We start from the raw sequence: 22,553 nt of genomic DNA, 5'->3' as shown, positions 1-22,553 counted from the left end.
TGTCAAGAGGACTCTAGGCGACAGGCTCAGCTTAGTGGTCGTGAAATTGTCTTTATCTGTAAACAGGTTATCCTGCTCTACTACTTCTTTGTAGTCAGAGGTGTTTTGGGGTAACAGAGCAGTGAATATTCTAAGTATTTACCTGAGAATTCAAAGTCTTCATGGCTTGTATAGAAGATGTGATAGGGATGGCAAATTTGGGATAACTGCCCTGTGCAGAAATCCCCATGAAAAAGATACTGCGGTTAACAAAATACAGAGAGTTTTGATAGGAAACGGAATACTTTTAGTACAAAAATGATAAAGGTCCAACTTGACACTGGTCCTCTCCATCGGAAAAGTGCATATTGTCCTTGTTTTGTTTTACTTTTTCCACCTAATCAGTAAACCGTGTGAACTAAGGTGAAGAAGAGGTCTGTACATCATTGGGGCGATGCCCGCTAATGGCCAATCAGGCAAGCCATTTTATAAGCCACGGCAGATATCAGAGCGGCTCCCCGGCCGCTGCCCTCGTTGGACTGGATGAAGGTAATGTCGCAGTTTGGAGACAGTTTGCGCACCGTGGCATGGAACTTGTCCTTAAAGCTGCAAAGAGAAAAAAAAATCAAGTGTTGATATGGTGATAAGTTACAAAGCTACACATATTCAGCGCGAACGAGAGATAATATTTTCTTATCTTTCCGAATTTGAATCGTCTATTCTACTGCAAGGATCAGATCCGCAAGGATAGATGTAAACTTGATGTGAGAATAAAATGCCATTGTCACAGTCCAAAAGGGTCAAAATCCCCAAGAGAGAAAAGCAAGGCTGGGGATGGTCATTAATTAATAAGTAAGAAGAGATGCACTAATATTGCAGACAAAAGTCAAGTGAGCTTACAATATTTCCTTTTAATGACATACTATTTCATTCATTGCTATTTAATCCTTAAAGCATGTTGGAGTCCCTTTTGCATGCAAACTGGTACTTTCATTCTTTAGCTATTGGCATACATATGATGGGCTGCTGCCACTGGCGTAGGTCGACCCCAGCGACCCCTTGTTCCTGTCTCCTTATACCGATTCAAAATAATTTAGAACGGGCCCTTCCGACCTGACCGCTCTGCTCAGCTACCCTTCAAAGCCCTTTATTCTCTGTCCCTTATGCATACATTCAATGTGACGTGCCACTTGTGAAGCCACCGAGGGGAACCCTGTCTTCTATCTAAACCTCACGTCATCACTGAACTAATATAGCTACCAATTCTTTTCTCAGCAGGTCCTTATCTCTGTTTTTCCCTGCCCCCAACACCAAGCTGTGTCTCTTAAAACGGTTATCTTTAACCTTCTAAAGAAAAACTTGCTCTTTAGCTTGCTGTTTAGCTTTTGAGAAATACATTTTTTCCCCTGTCTTATTTTGTTCTGTAGCCCGACTGAACACTAATTACATTTCTCTCAAATAGTTTTTGAAAACTACAGTAGACATTATTGTGTCCAGCGCTCCAGCCTGCAACCCTTGGGGATAGATAATACATTTAATGGACATGTGGGGTTTTCCCAAATAAATTACAAATAATTAATAAAAATTAAACATAAATCAGGATTTTCATGTGTTTTCCATCATTTATTATGTGTATATATACATTCACACAGTACTGTGCAAATGTTTTAGGCAGGGGTGTAAAAATACTATAAAGTTACAATGCTTTCAAAATAGACAATTTATTTTTAGCATTTAATAAAATGCAAAGTAAGTGAACAGAAGAAAAATCTAAATGTAGAATACATGTGGGGCCAATCAGATGCCTCCCTGATGATACTGCATGATGAATAAGTATATGCTGGTACATTTCAGCATTAAGGAGACCATTAATTCCGGCCAAATCCCCAACTCCATTTGCAGAAATGCAGCCCCAAACTTGCAAGGAACCTCAACCACTCCACTCACTGTTGCCGGCAAACACTCAATCTTGTTCAGCTCTCCAGCCCTTCAGCGAACAAACTGCTTTCTGTTACAGCCAAATATTTTTGACTCATCAGTCCCGAGCACCTCCTGCCATTTTTTCTCCATTTCTTTTCACAAATAGTTGAGGCTCTTGGCCTTGTTTCCAAGACCACTTCTGACCAGACTTTTCCAGAAAGTAGATGGATGTATCAGGGTCTTACTGTTTTATGCCAATGCTGAGCAAGTGGCACTGCTGGACATCTTCCGATTGGGAAGGAAAGTAAAAGTGACTTTTGACATTAAACTGTCTTCAGCAACCTTATCTTGTTAGTGAGTTTGGCCGTTCCTAACCCAGTCTTATTTCTCCTACACAACTGTTTCAGCTAGTGATTGTGTTTCAACCTGGATATTCAATTGATGTTCATTAGCACCTGTTTAGTATCCTACACCCAACTACAGTATATGACTTATGTGCATATATACCTAGAAGAACTGAGGCTGTTTTGAAGGCAAAGGATGTTCACACCAAATATTGGTTCGATTTCGATTTCTCTTTTGTTCGCTCACTTTGCATTTTGTTAAACTATTAACATGTCTATTTTTGAAAGCATTCTAACTTTACAGCATTTTTTCACGCCTGTGAATCATAGCGTCACTGATCTCTTAAAAGAGTTGTTGGTGGTAACAGTATCCCTTTAGCATCCTCATGTATACATACTTAGTATATTATTACCCAAATCCCAGCAATGTATTCTGGCCATCATATGACATTATATATGACATCATATCCCAGCACTCTACAGAGAGAAGAATGGCTGTGGACTCGCCGGGGGTGCTGCCTTTAGATCAGGCCTTTTAGATCAGGTCATAGTAACACCAAAAGACAGACAATAATATTAACGCAATATGAGGAAATAGAACAACCAATTTACTTACCTAGGGTGCAACTTGTAAACAGACCCATCCACGCCCACAGTAATCCGGAGAAGATCCTCCCGCCGTTTTTGACGGATACGGTTGAGCACTGCAGCAAGGCCTGATCCACACATGGCTGCGGCTCGGGAGGAGATGCTTTCACATGCCAGGCGCACAGCGTAGCAGTCAGCCATGGTAGGCTGGAGGCCAAGCGTTCGCAGGATGTTGCAGGTTTGCTTAAAGTCTGTAGAGTCTCTGATGATGAAATTGAACAAATAAGTGGAGGTATTTATTAACACATTGAAAGACGATGAACAAAGGGTAGAAACTATACTTGTGCATTCGTATTCGGGCGAACATGAAAACGAACACGAAGGGTGCGTTTTCGTTGTTCAGCCTGAATACCGAACATGGCGGCGGTAAAACGTATACGAAGACGAAGACACACAACACAAAGAATCTTTGGTTGTTGCCAGAGGAGGCACCTGCAGGCGGCCAATAGGCTCACTCCCATGGCCCTTTAACTCCTGACAGTGCAACTTGGCCTGACCTGCTCCAACAGTTAAAAGTCCATACGAACTACCAATAAAGTCGCTTGTATGGACCTGTTGGAGCAGGGAGACCAGTGGTCTCTCCCAGGCAAGTTGTGGCACTAGGATTTTAAAAGTCTGTACGAGCAACTCTATTGGTCACCAGCAGGGGGCTTGTCGGCCATCAACCAGTGAAGTACAGGTGTACTACATTGGTTGATGGCAGAGGAGGCCCCTGCAGGCGACCAATAGAGTTGCTCGTACGGACATTTAAAATCCTGGCACCAAAGCTGCTGTGTAGTCCATACCGCGTTAACCCTGTATTAACCCCTTCTCCAAAAAACGAAGAAGAAAAAAAACAAACACGAAGAATGTCCACAAATATTCGCCCGAACCGAACACAGGAACGGGTGAATATTCGCGGAATACGAAAATTTCTTCCCCCACGAAGACGAACACGAAGAGTTGGCCGGTGTATTTTCTAATTCAGCTGTCTGTGTATGGGTAGGTTGTCCATCACAACAAAACTGTGGCTACCTACCCATGAGGATTGCCCTCACATACTTAGAACTGAAATACATTCCCAGTAGAGGCACCTTTGTTTCATACATATACAGAAAGCAGAAATTGGCATCAATTCAATGACATCCATGAAGACTATGTGCACTCAGAACCCTAATTAAGGGTCAAGGCTAGTGGGATTTTACGTAAAGAAATAAAAGAAAAGGTAAATTGTGCATAAATGACTGAATGGGTCAGGGAAAAACCTTAGAGTGAATGGAGGGAATTGCCGGGGATAACTAGAAAAAACCCATAACAAAATACTAAGGTACTGAACTGAATGGAAGATTGGATCGAAGAAGAGTTGAAGATGGAGAAATGGGAATGTGAATAGGAAAAAGAAAGATAGGAAGACTATATATATTAGCTGATAGGCTGCAGAAGTTATAGGTGCAAAATCCTTTTAGAAAAAGGGGGGTATAGAAGGCGTGGGAGTGCGAGTGTATTTAGATGGACAGGTCAGCCTGTGTGATCATGGATTGGCGAGAGTAATGGTCAGTGTGTTTTCACCATTTGCTTTACTCACGCTTCTATCTGTGAGACAAACTGCGTTTCAAAGGACCCTCTGGTCTTCAGTTTGTCAGATGCTTCTCCTCCAAACAGAAGATTCTCATTCACCATTTTCATGAGGACTAATCGGACCAGCTCTCCCATGTACTTCCCACCGATCATTTTCTCATAACTGTTTCATGAAAGAAATCGATGTTAGACAAAACACAAAGGTACTTCAGGGTCATCTGAAACGTCTCATTCACTAAGAGCTACAACTAATTAGACGCAGCTACATAAACATAGCTAAAGTCAGCCCCGGGACAGTATTAGCCCCTTTGATGCAATCCTTTTCTGAAACTCTCCTTAATTACAAGAATACAAGCTATATTTCCATACAAATATTGTTTTTTTTAAATCTCATATTATTAGATAAAGGATGTTTATGGTTGCACCATATTCTTCAATTAGATACATGATATGATGTGGCGCAAGAGGAAGGCAAGACAGACTTTGCTCTTCTCATTTTTATTTTGATACAATATGGTAGACTCACTCTGTTCTTTCCAATATAAAACACGTAACTAAGAACTTCCAAGGGACTGTGGCTATTCCTGTCCTAAGGATCCATCATCTCTGCGCCCACTACCTAAGCAGCTTCAGAGAGACATCAGGAAAAGTTCAATCTCCAACACAATTTCCTGAAATGGCGCATGTATAATGATGTTATGATAAGTCATGTGGCCCAAAAGATTTCCACCACCTCCATTAACAATTGAAAAGGCAAGAGGAAGCAAGTGAGGTAGACATATGTTAGACAAAGCTTTTCATCCTTACAGTTGCTGACCAGGATTTAGAGAGGACTCGTCCACCACTCGATCATATTCCAACCGGAAATCCTCCAGCTCTCCTGTATCCCCAAATGCTCCCCACTCTGTGTTTACGCACATGCGGCCCTCCTCCCCCTCCACCAGCTCCACATTGCACATCTCCTCCATGTAGCAGGCATTGCAGCCTGTTCCTGTATGGCCAAAGAGGGAAAAGTTAGCTGGGGTCACCATAATTTCAGGTTAACGGAGGTATTTCTACCTCTAGTCGTATAACTCACCCACTATCATGCCAACTTCACACCGATGGTCTTCATAGTAACAGGAGATCATTGTAGCAACTGTGTCGTTCACCATAGCAACCACGTCCATCTCAAAATCCTAAAAGAAGTCAGATACACATTTAAAGCATGTTCTGGACAATGAAAGAGGCACAATATTCACAAAGGAACAGAATGATCAGATTGTATCAATGTAAAGTTAACCTATATCATGAAAATAATTGTCTTAATGGCTCCAAAAAAGGTGATTTTTTAATTATCTAATATTCACACCAGACAGGATCTCATTGTTCTAGATTTTTCCCATAAGAACATGCTTCAGATCATTTGTTCTGATGTCTTACCCCCCGTCTTTTAATAGCATCCCTCAGAAGGCCAACCACGTTGTTCCCCTCCGCCCCAGATGCTTTAAATCCTTTGGTCCAGTTCAAGAGAATTCCCTGTAGAGAAAGAACATGTCATGTAGAGATGGGTAAACTCTTTATCCTAGGGGTGTCCCTGGGGTTTCTAGCACCCTAAAACAACCATGTCTATGATGCCCTATTGTTGCATGGTAAGGCTGACCCTGCCAACTCAGAATGCTTATACCAGATGGGTGTAATGGGACTTTGTCATTACCCAGTTTGTGTCTCCAATGACATCCATGTTGAATTTATAGTAAGACACACCTGTTATCCATCGTAAATATATTTAATGTTAGATGTTTTGTTTGTTTCCTGAGAGAGTACTTAAGGTACTAAATCTACAGACTTAATGCCACCCTGCCATAAAACGATCTATTCTAGATGCTATGCAAATGGTACACTCAATAGCCGATGTAAGTAGGCCAAGTAGTTAATAAATCCTCTGCAGCAGCCAATCTGTGAACCCAACCTTGATAAAAAATCAGATGAAAATGGGAATGTATTTTAAGAACGCTTTAATTTTCAGAAATTCATATTCCTTAAATATCGGCTGAAACACAACCTCCCCTATTTTTCCCTTTGTAGACTTCATAAAACGTGAAGACAATATAAGTATTTGCTTACTTATCAGAAAGTAAGCTATGTGTACCATCTTCTGATTACCTTGTCGATGTCTTCATGCCTGACTGGGAAGGAGAAGGTAAAACCCAAGGGCAGCTTCTTGTGTTTCATGTTTTGCTGGTCCAGGTAGTCGGATATACACTCTGCAATGTAATCAAACAGCTGCAAAGACAGCGCAAAGGAATCTCATATTAGTGCTGATTTGCCACCCCTGTTGTGTATGTGGCGCCCATGTTTTTAAATATGAAACATTGTTATTTTTACAATCCTTTAACAGAAAGTCTTCTGTTGTTAAATTAAACCCACAGCCCACAGTAGATATACTCTGATCTTAGAGTGGCAGAGAATTCGCATATACCAGTAATAAATGTCTCTGGTGTTTGCACCTCCTAATCCATATCCCCCAAGTTAGCATATTGTTTGTGTCACTGTGTCCTTCTCTAAGGAGCTGGTAAGACACCAGCCTGATGTATCCCTTTTTTCTGTAGATCATGTACTGTATCTCCCTTCTGTATGTGGCAGCTATGGGGCCAAGAAATGGTCCCAAACGCTATGTCCCCCCCCATACTGGGTGAAAAAAAACTCTGTCTCACCATCTCTGCTGTTCCCGTCATGGCATCCTCAGGAATTGAGTACATTTTATGCTTTGTCTCCACTCTCCATTGTCCATCCAGGTCCTCCCCAACCTTCACTAGCATGACTCGGAAGTTAGTGCCACCAAGATCCAAGGCCAAGAAGTCCCCCACCTCTATAGCAATCAAAGACAAACGCGTAAAAATTAAAGGGTTTATTTTAGAATCAGTAGCACAAAGTACTGATAGACCTCTCCTCACTAAAACTTTACTTTATATTCAACAAAACAGTCTGCAAATATTTAGAATTTTGTAGCTACACAAACTCCTAAGCTTTTTTGTTTCTTTAGTATTGTATATAAGCTGTGTATATAATATGGAACACTATATTAGAAACGCAACTGTTTCTGGTAATGATAAACCATGACAAATAATATCACTAATTGTGGCTGTTGTGAGAAATAAGATAAACAATTTAAATATTCCAGCAGGAGATCAAATGATTATCTGTCGTCTTTGCTTTCCCCACAGGGGGTTAATAAAGCTCATAAATGCATGATACAGATGCCCTGGTGGGAGATACTTAGTACTTATGGCATTTGGAAGAATATAGTTGACAAAATGTGATCTATCAGACGTGGGTTCATCAAACTTGGGGTTCCAACCCAGTACTGGGTCACAGGATTCCTGTTGCTGGACTGCCCATAGTATAACACAAATTGGTGGGGTCCACTTCAAACTGTGTTCGAGGCCCATACTCTCCATATGTTCTGTGGGTCTGGCTTCTTAGAGCTCTCCTTCTCCTTATAGGCTCTCATTGTTTTAGAGCTACACACAATGTGTTGTATGTAGGAAATCTCAACTGCCCTGCTTGTCAGGAGAGCACACCTTGTTTGCCTTGTCTTTCCCTTCTCAAATCCACATCCTTATTCCCAAAAGATACCTCTCAATGAATGTCTACACTCTTAATAAAGTAATACTAGCCTTTACCTGCAGTTCTCAATAATCATTGCACAATTGAAACACACAAAGGGCATGGCATTGCCCGATGTCCTCCTAACCTGGTGAGGATTACGGGAGAAATACTTTTTTATGCCCAATCTATGCTATATATTTTAAACTATTGTATCTCTTCTATATCTACATAAGACAACACTAAATATGTGCCATCTATGCCTTTCTATTGCCTTAAACATATTTTAAAATCCTTGGAACCATCATACCTGTCATTAGCATCATACCTCCACAGCTATTCACTTCAAGGATAAAAGTGATATATGAAAGCTTGTGATATGAACACATTGAAAGAGATGTTTACTAGTAGCAATTATCATCCACTTGGTAACTCTTCTCACAGCATCTGTAATGTTTTAACATTAAAGGTAGTGTGTAGGTCAGGGCTGGCCCAGAGGCCAGTATTATCCAAGTGACCAAGTAGAAAATAGTCCGAAGCCCATTGACAGGCAATGTGCTAAACATGTTTTATGCCCTGTCCATCATACATACATACATACAAAAGGAGCAAACAAAGGATCCACATGGTGTGTAAATGATGCCTAGATTCTGTTATTCTAGATGCCCTAGTGGTTGTAAGTAGAATTGCAAGTAACACGCAAGTCAAATGCTTTGCTATGTAGTGGCCAACAGGGGGAGCAGTGAGATCTCTGCCTTCACCAGCACTTATCTTGTATTAGAACAGGAATGCATTAACAAACCATTGGAACAGTGGGGATACCCAGGTCGGTATCGGGTTTATATTACAAATGGACACATTTATAAACACAGGAAATCTACAAAATGCGTTTTCACATAGGAAAACAAAATATGGGATGAGGCAAAAAGTTCATGTTTGATTTAATTTCTATGCTTTTAGTGGCTGGCTGCTGGCCCATTGCATGGTTGGACATCCTAGCTGTAAGTAAACAAAAGAAAAATCAAAGGATTTTGCAGCTGATCTGAGGGTGAAGGACACACGCTGGAGAGGTCCAGCTTGGAGATACTGTTTGAACAAGCCCTTTGTTTGTTTTCAGAATGTGGACACTGGACGCCACGCCAGAGACTCATAGTCTAATGTGCAAGTTGGGTCATTGTTCGGCAGATGTGGAGTGATGACTGAAGCCAGAATAAAAAGCGACATTATCCACCCAGTGAAAGAACAGCCACAGAATATAGAATGTAGAACAGAATTATTATTATTATTATTATTAGTTGAGGACAAAGGTTACCACATATTATCTGTGTGACACAATATGGGGCTAGTCACGACCATATCAGTTTTAGCTCTGCTCTGCGAACTTCTCTCACCCATGTGAGGTAGAAAGCTAAGGCAATACATAATAGGGGTTTATTTGCTAAATGTCCATAGTAAATAGGTAATCGGAAGCACTTTATTATCGAGGGCAAACTCAGACCTCCTTGTCAAACTATAGACAGCCCATGTAAGGTACTATGACACTAACACAACATTTGCTCAGACGCATGCAGAATATTCCATGACATCTCATCTACACCCTCAGAAATACGTATATTCATCCCGTTGTACAAATGCCATTGCCCCATGCCTCACCAGAGCCATCAGGTGTGGAACGCACATAGGTTGGTAACATTTTAACGCTAGCTTCTTCGTTGGTTTCCAAGCGAAGACCTCTTTCCATCTCAGTCTGCATTCTACGCATCAAAACCTTCAGGTCCTCTTCCTGCAGCTGGAACTCCAGCAATATCTGCTCCACCTGCAGACAAGAGACATAAAGAAACCGATTAGATTCACGCATTATATAATATACATTGTGTGTTATCTATAGAAATAAAATGTGATATGGCCCGGAATGACAGTCTTTGATTCTTGTTGGTGAAAATAATGACTAGTGATGAAGAATACATGGATTATGTGGCTAATGTGGTTAGAAGAATAATTAAAGGTTAACATCCATCATAATATCTCCCGTATACATAAAAATACTGGACAGCTAAAACTTTGACTTTAAAGTTCTTATCATGTATGTTGTTAATATGTATCACGAGAACCAAGGTAATAACTCCGCCACATATAAAATTACAACCGCTGTATCTATAGAAATGTAGCTCTGAAGCAAATATAGGATAGCATTACACAGTGTTGTATGATTGTAAACATATTATTCTATACATTATTTTCCTTTAAATGTGTGTAAAACACACACGCGGGAAATATACACAGTAATGTATGATCTTTAAAATCTGGTTATGCCCCCTGAGTTCAGCAAGTTCAAAGACACGTGTTCATGTGGGTGTGTATGCAAACATATGTGTGTGTGTGGAATGTGTGTGGACACACACGCTCATAGATACCAAGGCAGCGACAGAAAAAAAAAATCAAACCCCTTTTTAAATCACTTTTTACTTATTAATTCTTTAGAATAGCTAAATGCATCATTTATTGAATTGTTTTACCCTCCAGGTCCCATTCTCACACCACATACATTGGGCTAGATCTCGTCCAAGCTGGAATTTTTTTATGTGGCTCGTTCACATGACCAGCTCCCTTTTTATTTCAATTGGTCGTTTCATACACACCATATACCCGCCCTGCCATCTCCTCCACGAAGCAGCCTCATACAAAACCTGACCCCTTTAACCTCTGCCCGTCAAACGGCTGCACCGTGGCAGTGCCAAGCTTACTGTGTTAACACGATGAACGATATGTGGGACACGCGCTGCCAACCTGTCACAGCGTTACATCATCCAAACTATCGGAAGCATCAAATCAAAAGATACCGAAACAAATAGGACAGAGAATCCATTCACATATATCCGACCAAGCTTTACATTTTAATACTCTTGGAGAGCCACACGCTGTAAGACCAAAACTACAGCGGGACCAGCAGTCTCTGTAAGTATGTGGTCCTATCGGCCACTGGCCCACCAGCATTTGCCCAGTGTACCAGAAAGCCAATCCTGGCCTGATAGTTCCAAAATAGTGGGAGATATACCACCACGGACCGGCCATGGTGTTATATGATGACATGCGCTGGCAATGCCAACTTGCTATGGTGTTGAATCATGACCGGTATAGAGGACATGCATTGGAAGTATCAATTTTACTTTAAGCGTGGTTTAAAATACATACAAATAACATACAAGGAGCTGCCTCTCCCTCCCGTCACAGTGCCCTTGTATGACAGCTGCAGGGATACAGGTAGTGACTGTCCCCGTCACACCACACTGCACCCCCCACTGATAAAAATTACAACACTTCGTACATCATAAATCCCAGTGACTTGCACACCGGTTACAATCTGCTTCAGATAACAGGTAAAGTGACATTCAAGGCCGTAGCAGTCCTCAGTCCCGGTCTCAGGTCCCCTAAATTGACATCCAGCTCCCCACCATCACCACCCCTGTCCCAGCTCGCATGTCACCTTACCTCCTGGGGGACAAGCTGCTCCATTATTACTGGACAGAGAGCGCTCCACACCTCATACAGATTCTTTCCCTCGACACGTCACCGACTCTCTGAGTGTAGTAATTGGCAATTTAGAAATTCATGTCTTTCCTAGCATATACTATGTATGTCTAAATGTCTGCCTGTCTCACATATGCTGGCTGTCTCTTTTATGTATTCTCTGTCTCCCTCTGCACAGTTTGTGCCTTGTCTCCTGGTCTCCGGCACAAACCACCGACCGACGGTTCTCTTACAGGTATGAAGAGAGTGTCTGTGTTTCTAGTAGGACCTGCGGCTTTAGTACTATGTGCTGTCTGTTTGCTGTGGGATATGAGCAGCGTACGGTTCAAGGTTAAGGGTTCATAGTATAGACAGACCTAAAGCGTGAAAGGGAGGAGAAAGAGGTAGAGTGAAATGTGTGAAGAGGAGGGAAAGAGGCATGGAAAAAGAGATAGGTGGACAAGGACAGAAGGTGTGGGGGGGGTGAGAGACAGAGCCGGATAAAGAGTAATAAAAAGGAGAGAAATGGAAAGAGAATGAGGTGGAGAGAAAAATGGAGAGGAATAAAAAGTTAATAGTAAGAGAGGGAAGTGGGCAGAAGGGTCAGAGTATTTGAAGAGGGAGGGATACAGCATGTGAAGATATATGGGGTGTGATATGGGCTAGCGAAATGCAATGATATCAGAAAACCGGTAGATATGGAGAATGACCACAGAACTTAACGGTAAGAAGCATTCAGCCCATTTAGTCTGCTGATAATTGGCTTTTGGTCTTTTCATTGGCATATATAAAAAATATATAAAAAATATAATAAAGAAAAACATAAGGCTGTAACGCTCTAGTTTTATATTATGACACTTTGTTCAAACATTTCTGCTGATTTAAGATACATTTCCTTCTTGTTCTTTTTGAAATCCCTTTAAGCATTTAAATGTTTCTATCATATCCTCCTTTTCTCTTCTCCAGGACCAAATGGAACCCCAAGCAAGAATACTCTTTGGGAACCCCCTCCCTATTTTCCCCCCCTTTTTAGATTGCACTATAGTTTTACACGTTTATTGTGTGTTTGCACAATTTATTTTAGATACCCAATTCCTGCTGATTCTATTGTGACTTTAAGGGCTGTAGAACACTTTGAAATGGTAATATCACGCGTATGATGAGATCCTAGAAAAGGAGAGCGACAGGAAAGAGGCACAGAGATTTTGGTCCCAATAGGGTGATTTACCCCCCAGTAAAGCGGCCCAGGGGCTGACGCCACTTCTCCATAGGAAGAATCGCCCCTTCAGCACATCAGCTCAGAGGGAACATTTGAGAACCATTTGACTTGGGGGCTGCAAGACGGCCTTGTTCAGGAACTCTACGGGGCACATTAGTAACTCCATTACATAAAATGACATATATGATCAGCGGCAGTAGGAGGAAAAGGATTAGGAAAGTACAAATGAATGGAAGGTAGGTCTGGTTAATGGAGCGAGTTAAATGTGAGGGTTATCCTGTCTCGCCCAACCAACCAACAATATCCCTGCTGAGCACAGCACCGTTAGGCGTCAGTGGCTCTGGCACTCTAGGAGTTAATCAGTAACTCCGTTAATGGGAGCCGCGTCCTTCTTAGTGAGGAGATTTGCTGAGCAGACACAGCCCCACCCCCACCACCGCCACCTATACATTTATGTAACTGGTCCCAGTAACCTTACAATTGCATTCCTGGTATTGATTTCAACATATTGGGCTTTATCGTAAAAACCAGGGACAGGCACTTTTCGTAAAACCAGACAAACAGAAGCACTGACCCCATGCACTAATCTGACCAGTTATACACCCAAAATGTGCATTTCACTTTAATAAAATGTAAATAAGGCCTAACTTTGTCCTTACATCTTGATGACCGGTATGTTTGATACGCTGTCATATGTGAGTACTGAGTAATTGCTTGCCTACTAGGCCCTGCCCTAGGGCTTCTAGCACCCTAGGCAATGGTATGGTGGGCACTGCATTACACCGCATGGCCTGGCTCTGGCGTACCCTCCTGCATACAGCGGTTTCTTTACCAAGCAGAGGATTGACCCCACCGGCTTGATGAGTTTAAAACCTATCTAGGCTACTTATTTGGTACAGCTTGATGCCATATACTTAAGGGAAACACTTTACATGTGTTGGTTAGCAGCACGTGTCCTAGACAATAATGGCTGGTGTAGTTACCCTAATCATGCCCTAATAAGATGCTTTCATACTTTCTAATAATCAGGAAGAACAGCAACACTCAGTGCCCTCAGCAGGGCCGGTCTTAGTACCAGGTGGCGCCTTAATCAGAGGGTGGCTCAGTGCCAATGTACCGCTTTCAAGAGAGAGATAAGGCGAATGGTGAGAGATAATGAGAAAAGACATAATTAGAAAGGGGAGAGAAAGAGTTTATTTTTTTTTTTGAAAGTGTTTATGTTAAACCAAGTGGCTAGTATGTTTCTTCAAGGGCAAGTGTAATCCAGGATGTTTGTGTCCAAGGGCAAGTGTGAATGTGTATGTGTGTATGGCCAGGCATTTGTAAAGGAAATAGACTGTTTCACTGTAATGCATATTTAACCCAGGAGCACTAGTATTTAGTATTGTTTTAAATAAACAATGATAGTGTCCTTCACTGAGTCCACAAACCTTGAAAATGTATGTGCCTATCCCTGGTTAAAATGTGTGTGTATTTCAGGGTACAGGGCTAAAATAAGTGTGTGGGTATGAGTGTACAAGGTCAGAATAAGTGTGTGTGGGATGACAGCATAGAAGTTCATCTGCGTATGTGCCAGTGGATGGTGTTTGTGTGTGTAAGGGGTGTGTCAGTGTACAGTGCTCCAATCAGTGTATGTGTGTTAATGTATAATGCTAGACTGTGTATCAGTGTATGATGTTAGAATTAGCATGTGTAGGGAGCAGAGTACTGAGCAGTGAAGCAGAGGTACAGAGTAATGGGATATATGTTTTTTCTTCCACACATGGCATAGTTTTTGGCGACGTTCCTTTCCTGGGTTTGATGGCATTTTTTTTAATGTTTTTGGTGACTCTCCATCCTTGGGCCTAGGCGCAATTTTTTTTATTTTTGGTGCCTCAAAGCTAACTGGCAGGCAATGACTTAACGGAACATCAGATCACTTGAAAAACTTGACAAGTTTAGGCCAATGACATTGAGCAGTGAGACTGATCAATGATCAGTGGCCTAGTGTGGCACTAATCAGTGATCAGATAGTATTTTATAATGTAATAAAATATATATAAAAAAATAATAAAAGGTTTATTTTTAGAAATTATGTGTGTTGTGTGTGTGTTTTGTTTTCTACTGGGTGACCCTCCCTTTCCCTGACAGCTGTCACTTATGTAAGGGCCATGCTAATCAGATCACTCCTATTGGTCAGCACGCTCTTGATTGGCTCTGCAGCAAATGTAACTGCTGCATAGCTGACACCAAATTGCTGTTGAATACTCTTTCAATGATGGTGCTCCATGGGAGCACACCATTCATTGTGACTGGGTTACCACAAGCTTGTAGTGGCATAATAACCAAACGTTAACCCTTCAATGCCACAAGGGGTTCTAGGCTCTAGGCCTGACTTCATATTTCAGCTCTCTGGGAATAAAAATAATTTTAAGTCGTGTAAATGGGCTGGTTGGAGAGATCAGAGATCTCCCTTGTAACCGGCCAATTGAGCAACAGCACACAGAGGGAAATCTGCCCCCTGTTCGCCCTATGCCTAGTAGGTCTAGGCAAGAATATCCCACTGATTGAAGAGACACTCTCATTTTTTGCTCTTTTTTATTTTTAATGCCCACTGCAGGCCATTTTGCATGAACTCCACAGGAAAATATGTGTGTGGATTAAGTCTCACGTTCCTCCTCCCCAGTCTGCCTCTACTGAAGCAGGAAGCATACATAGGTATGCTTCCCTCTTATGTGCTGCACCTCCCCCATTAAAATCAATGGTAGTTCAACGCATGTACTAGCCCATCAAGCAGTGGAAGGATTAGAGTGCTTGGGCTGTAAGTGGAACGGCATCTTTAAATCTAATCAACTGTGGCAAAAAGCAGCTGTGTAACTGGAACCCAAAATAAGAACCAGTAATATTACTGCTAAAAAATGTATTTAATGTCATACATGACATACTGAAGCACAACACAGAGGCAGTTCTAACAGCCAAGTGAAGGCAGACTCTGGCCCGGCTCCCAGAGCTAGATCACGAACTGAGCTCATTCCAATCAGATGTGTTCCACAGAATGCTAGATTTCTGTTGCTTGTTAGAAAGTAGCCAAATTTCTATCTGTAGAAGAGACTTCTGAAGTCCTGATAACTTAGGTAACATCTAGACAAACAGGACAAAATAATTGGAAACTTCAGAAAAGAGTAAAAAGGATAAGTCGGAGAAGGATATCATACATGTTTTAAATTAATATGTTCAAAATGAATTCATGTATCAAAATAAATATTGCAAATATTTTTTTTAATGCAAAGAACAAATGAGAATCTTGTTCCAAAACCAACATGCCAAAGATCCACTGAGTGTAATGTTACTGATTAGATTGATGGGAAACAGTCCATGTAAAAGAGACTCTGTACAGACGCTGTGTTCTTTCCAGGGTAATTTGAGGATACGACATACCAACAATATTTTATATTATTAATGTTTAAAGGCTCTGTCCCATATTCTCTGCTGAATTTAACATTGTTTTAACTAAATGCAACATTGGGCACATTTCCCCTGGGCGGTAAAAGAGTGCAAGCAACAGTGGCCCCTGCAGAAGTCTGCGAGCAGCACAGAGAGATCTGCAGTTGAAGTAAGGGGTGGGGGAGGGTATATGAATGAATATGTGTGATTGTGTGAATGAATGAGTATCCGAATGAGGAAATATTTGTGAATGGGTATATGTGAATGAGTATCTGGGGATGAGGAAATTAATGAGTATCTGGATGAGTGAATGACGGAGTATTTGAATGAGGGAATATGTGTGAATGGGTATTTTCGGATGAGGGAATGAATGAGTATCTGTGAATGAGTAAATTAATATTTGTAAATGAGTGAATGAGTATGTGTGATAGCATGGATACGTAAGTGGGGGGGAGAATGGTACAGGGAGTTTGGTTGAGGCAGGGATGGCACAGGGAGGCTGTTTGAGGCAAAGATGGCAAGTCCTATGCTTCCAGTCTGGGTGCTAGGCAGGTCCTGTGGATGCAGTCTGGGCTGGGTGCAGGGCCGGCCGAAGACTTAACGCCGCCTGGGGCGAAGTTTAAAATGCCACCCCCCCCGCCGACGCGGGGGAAGCAGCATTTTAAACTTCCCTGACGCCATTATTCCCCCCCCCAGGTACTTACCTTTAAAGAGTCCTGCCGGCGAGTCTCCCTGCTCTGCCATGGTGCCGGTTTGTAATGCTGAGCGCCGGAAATTGACGCCACTTCCGGCGCTCATCATTACAAGCCGGCACCGAGACTGAACAGGGAGACTCGCCGCAGAGGAGAGAGAGAGGGGCGCCGAGCGGGTAAGCGAAAACTACTCTGCGCCCCTCTCTCTCTCCTCCGCTTCAAAACAAACAACCAAAAAAAACGCTTGGGGCGGCAAAGTGCCGCCCCTTCTAAAGTGCCACCTGGGGCAATTGCCCCAGTCGGCTCCATTGTAGGGCCGGCCCTGGCTGGGTGGCATTAATTCACATGGGGGTGCTGGCAGGGAGCATCACATAAATTAATACCAAAAGGAGGCTGGGTAGTGGGATAAATATACAATGTGGAGCTGGCTGGGGGCAATACACAAGTGTGTGGGGGCAATGAGGCATAAATTCACATGGGGGGCTGGTTAGGGGCATCACATAAATCAAAGGGGGGGCTGTTTGTGGAATACATACACAATGTGGGGCTGATTTTTAAGTTGATCATTTTGTATGCCCCACAAATGATGATAAATATCCAAATGGCCCTTGGCAGGAAAAAGATTCCCCACCCCTGCAGTAAGGGCATTTAAACATGCATGGGATGGGCATAAAGCTGAATCTAAGACAAGACCAAGTATTGATTAAGGTCTGAGTCTTTACATCCAAAAGTGGGAAGACTAGATGGGCCAAATGGTTCTTATGTGCCATCAAATTCTAAGTGGGACAGCACTATATGTATAAATGACATTATTCTTTTCATGATCACACTTTCCTATTCCTTTACATTCTGCAGAACAAGCAGAGAGATCTCAAGAACCTTGGCACATTATTTTCCTTAGCCATGGAGAATAATGGGAACCATCTTGAAAGTTGTAGCAAATTTGTGTAAATAAAGTATTAATTTTAATAATGTCATATTTTTCTTCATATTGAATTCCTTTTTCCATCAGACATGAACAGGTTGGGCAAACCTGGTTCCCCTCTCTGTTCATTTGTGAAGAAAACACAAAAATAATTGTGTGCGAATATAAAATGTGCAAAAAATATTTTTTTACAAAAATAAACACTTCCCTTAATTAAAATATTGAAATTTTTTTTTTTTTTAAAAAAAGCTGTTGACATCAACACTGTATATGTATGTACATATATACATATAGGTCATTTAATAATATTTTTGCGAATCCATGGTTGTTTTCACTATAAATCTCTTTTGTCCTTCGCTGTTGAAATCTCAAATGACTGCACTGCTGTAATGTAAGGAGTACAATGCTTGGGTCTAATCTCCAACATACCAAGTTGGGAATCCATGGACCTTTCTATTTCCCTGGAATTAAGTTAATTTTGACATTGTGACCTTATTCACCTTTTCATATACTGTTGTGAGGACCTTTTTATGGAATTGCATGTCATCTCAGAAAGCATGCACGACTGCCTTACCTGCCCGGTGGGTCGCTGGCCAACAGCACCCCATACTCAGCAGCGTGTGGCCGCCGGCTGGATATCCCTGGCTGCACTGTATGTGAGTATAAAAACATAACATGCAGCCAGTAGTATCCACTTGTTGGCCGCACTTTTGTCATTACGAGGCCACTGGCCTTAAAGTGCCGGGGCCACCACATTATCCAGAGTTCGGTTCTGACAGTGAACATGTGCCCACCCGGGGCCCTGAGTGTTGTGAGATACAAACCATGCCATGAGTACGCAGCAGCCTTTACTGCTTGATGATTAATCTTGATAAGAAAAATGGCGAGCTAGTTACAAACATACAACTGGGTTGTAGTCGGCGACTAGTACTACCATTTCTGTGTATGTCTTCTCCCATCCTGCTGCACTCAACGAGTTACTACCCCGGCAGGGCCCACTCTACTATTTCCATACAGAGTCATTTATGAATGGGTGAGTGCTTGTGTGTAAGTATATGTTTATGTGTTCTGGGAGCAGATGGCTGTTTTCCCCGTTATCTCCCCTAATAGCCCCCACTGGTTGTGGGGCAATCCCATTAATCAGCATGTTATGGCAGCACGGAGATGTTTACCTTGCAGCATATGCACATGCTGACATCAGAGGTCAGGTGGGACAATTACACGCATGACTGAGCCTGGACCTGCGAATAATGGGTCTTTAACTGAAAATGTTGGCTTGTAAATGGCACATATGGGGCAAATCTAACTGACTTTTGACATTTAGTCATTTAAAACGTCTACAATACATATAATGTCTAAACTATCATCAGTTTGGGAAAAGGAGGGCTGGGTAGAGAGGCTAATGTGAGGCTTATGGTCATATCCTATAGTACAAGGCGCATCCAGTGTGTCTAAGAGGAAACCTCCTATAATATAAACTATAGAACATGGGTAGTTGTTATATCCATAGGTACCCTGCTTTAGGATGCTGGCAGTACATCATTGTAGTTCTAAGCTTCTCAATGGCTCCTTGTGAAGATACGAGATCGCACAAAAAGGCCTATTTACATTACAGACGTTACAGACTGCTGTGAAACATGATGGCCTCTTCGGAGTGCGCCACTTCTACTTTAAGTAGATCATGGATTTCGATCTGGAACCCACAGGGGTGGAGGATTAGCATGTGCGGTGTTACACTGTGTCATCCCGTGTCAAACTCTAGACACGGTGGAAGAACTACTATAGCAAAGAATGTGTTGTCCACCCCCCCGAAAATGTTTAATGAACAAACAAAGCAATTGCACAACAGCGATAACTTAATAGGGAGAAATAATCCTGCAGATTCTGAGAACAGGAAACCTAGATGCTCGCTTCCTTTGTATACACAATGACATACTGTTTATAAGTGCACTCAACTTTAAGATGTAGGATTTTCGACAAGTCACCTGCCTATGGACACCCTCCATCGCACTTCATGAAAAATAACCTTGCTTTTGTATGGACTTCCCAAATAAGCATATACAGAAAAAAAGGCACACCAACTAGCAATAAACCACCAAATAAGTAAATATAGGGATATTGTGAAACACTCCAACCAATGCCCACGAGGTATAGATCAATAAAATACATAAATATACAGGTGCACTCAAATTAAAGAAGAGAAGGAACAAACAATGTCACAATAAGCAAAATACTTTATTAAGCACAATGGTGCTACTAGATAAAGACCTCTGTGTCGAAACATTGGGGATCTCTTCCACATGTTCCGCTCTTCCGCCATGTATGTATTATTTCATCTACATTACTTTTTGCTCTAGTAGCACTATTGTGCTTTATAAAGTATTTAGCTTATTGTGGCAATATTTGTTGCTCCTCTTCTTTAATTTGAGTGCACCTTTATATTTATATATTTGTATGGACTTCTCCCAATCCTATCTTGCGCTTCTAGATGCCACCAGATGATGCGGAGCATCAGGAAATGACATCATGCTCTGATCCTTCCTGTCCCCTGTAACACAAAAGTGCAAAGGAGCTGAGCACAGACCTCATCACACATGGTAGGTGGGTCTCAGGAGGTCCTTTGATATTTAAATATTTTTCTTAAGCAACATCCCAAAAATAAAAAGGAAACATTTACAGATAAGTGGAATGGAAGCCCCCCTTTTATGAATAGGGGAAACAATGCATAGTGATAAACATCACCAAACTTGCATTCTGTGGACTACATGGCCATCATGCATGGTGGACATATTCGTCTAAACTAGAATTCTAAACATCTCTGTTACAAGTTCGAGGAAAACTCTGAGACCAAAAAAATGAGTTGGCCTCAAAGGAATGTAGCTTAGAAGTACAAATAGGATTACAAAGTAAAGACTAAATGCTATGAGAAGGACTCTTACCTTTTGCATCTGGGTGGCTTCCATCCTGCTCCTGTTATCCAGCATGAGGACTCTAGGGATGCAACTGCAATACACGGCGTGTGCTAGAAGATTTACGACGAGTCTCCTCAACTCCAATGTCAGCGTTGGCTGCTGTCCGCGGTGCTGAACTCTGATGCTTCAGTCCCAGTTGCTCTCAGCTGGTGGATACTCTTAACACAACCTCTAATTCTAGCCCTACTATATTCCTCAATACATAGGCTGGAATACTCTAGACACTAGACTGAGAGATCAGAACATTTAATACCAACTCAGATCACCAAAAAAAAGGACCGTGAAGAACGAGTTTTAGCGAGAGAAGGATTTTAGGGACCAGGATCCATCTGATGAGTTCCAAGAATCACCTTCTTATCCTTTATTACGGCAAGCGGAAAATAACATAGCCCCTCAACAATGAAGACTCTCTCCACCCCTTTCTTACAACCTGCTGCTTGTGGCGACGGCTCTCTATTTATAGCCAAACGCACGAGTCAGTGAACTTTCACACCTGTTTTTGTAACCGTTTGAGAACCAGCAGCGTGTGCAACTCACATGTACTAAAAGGCGCTAGCTGCGCAACCGATCCGCCGAGGTCATGTTTATTCCATGGTGCGATAGCGAAAGATAACGAGCCCTTCTCAAACAAAAAGTGGCTGGTTTTGCGGAGTCTTATTTGGCCCATGGACGTCTTTATGGAGAAAGCAATTTAAGATTTAGCAAGGAATAAAACAGGCCATGAACATTTTAAAAAAAAATATATGTTTTAATTCTGGTACTTTTATGGTTTCCTTTTTATTTTTTTATTTTTTTAGTTCTCAACGTTTCTATACAAAAAAATGAGTCTCTAAAATTTTAAGATGCTAGCAATCAGTGGTCAATTCCTGTGTTCGGCAGATTCCAATTACATAGAATAGAACCAAGTCTGGAGGAGGTACTCAGGATATGCTTAAAGCATTAAGTACCCCGTGCCCGGCTCTTCAGGATTTATTTTCATTAAAAATGAAGTGTTAAATGTCAAAAAATCCAATAAAAAAAGAATACATAGAACCAGGAAAAAAAAAAGATGATTGACAGCATCATGGATGGCTATGTACCACTATAGACAGCAAATAGCCACAAAACACAAGAAAAACAATAATATTCAGACAATCGTCTTTTTTGAAGGTCAAATTGGAAAGGTTTTTTTTGTTAGGATGTCCTATGATGTCAGTCCCATCCTGGGTCCATACTCATAACACTTATGCTGACATCATTTGATGATAACTGCCATAAAATACATGCTAAACAAAAAAACAGTTTGTACTTAATTTCATTTGGCTATAACGAATATATAAAATACACTTGTAGCGGTGTGGGGGGGTAACATCTACCTAGCCATTAGAATTCTGATACACGTACTTAAAGGGACAGTCTCCTTAAGGGGTTAAAATTTGCAAGACATCAATAATATTCCGTTAATGTTGGCTGTCTTGTAGAATTATTCATTATATAGGTCCAACTCGGGCTCCAACAGAAACGAATCCTTCATAATGCTTAGTGAACCCACAACTCACCTGCTGTGAGTAATATTAACAGAAAAACAAACACTACTCCTTTACAATAATGTTGATCTGAAGGTCTACTTATCGATAAAGTAGCTTTTTTGGAGGTAATTGGATGCATGGTACGTATAGCTATCGTGATAAGTATTATATTAATGTACTTTTAACACCACACTACTCACCGGTTTAGTTTTAGTTCTTTTTATTTATTTTTTTTGGTTTGTACTTTTCTGTTTTATCTCTGTTAGCATTG

The 22,553-nt window shown here is 41.5% G+C and overlaps 1 protein-coding gene across 2 annotated transcripts; it reads right to left on the bottom strand.

The window, feature by feature from the left end:
* Positions 1 to 263: 263 nt before the first annotated feature.
* On the bottom strand, positions 264 to 20,863 carry GCK (glucokinase). 2 transcript variants are annotated; one of them, XM_053462822.1, is made up of 10 exons: positions 20,742 to 20,863; positions 9,690 to 9,852; positions 7,145 to 7,299; positions 6,594 to 6,713; positions 5,871 to 5,966; positions 5,527 to 5,626; positions 5,256 to 5,439; positions 4,456 to 4,611; positions 2,860 to 3,093; positions 264 to 585 (listed from the first exon to the last, which is right to left on the bottom strand). In XM_053462822.1, exons 1-10 carry the CDS (start codon positions 20,784 to 20,786, stop codon positions 441 to 443), a joined length of 1,398 nt encoding a protein of 465 aa, XP_053318797.1. In that variant the 5' UTR covers positions 20,787 to 20,863; the 3' UTR covers positions 264 to 440. The 2 variants fall into 2 exon arrangements, with proteins under 2 accessions (XP_053318797.1, XP_053318798.1); XM_053462823.1 differs by lacking the exon at positions 20,742 to 20,863 and adding an exon at positions 11,526 to 11,712.
* Between the last annotated feature and the right edge of the window lie 1,690 nt (positions 20,864 to 22,553).

The sequence above is a fragment of the Spea bombifrons genome, chromosome 4, assembly GCF_027358695.1.
Source record: "Spea bombifrons isolate aSpeBom1 chromosome 4, aSpeBom1.2.pri, whole genome shotgun sequence".
NCBI classification, from domain to species: Eukaryota; Metazoa; Chordata; class Amphibia; order Anura; family Pelobatidae; genus Spea; species Spea bombifrons.
Note: the sequence above shows the minus strand (reverse complement) of the source record. Positions and strands in the feature narration are given on the sequence as shown.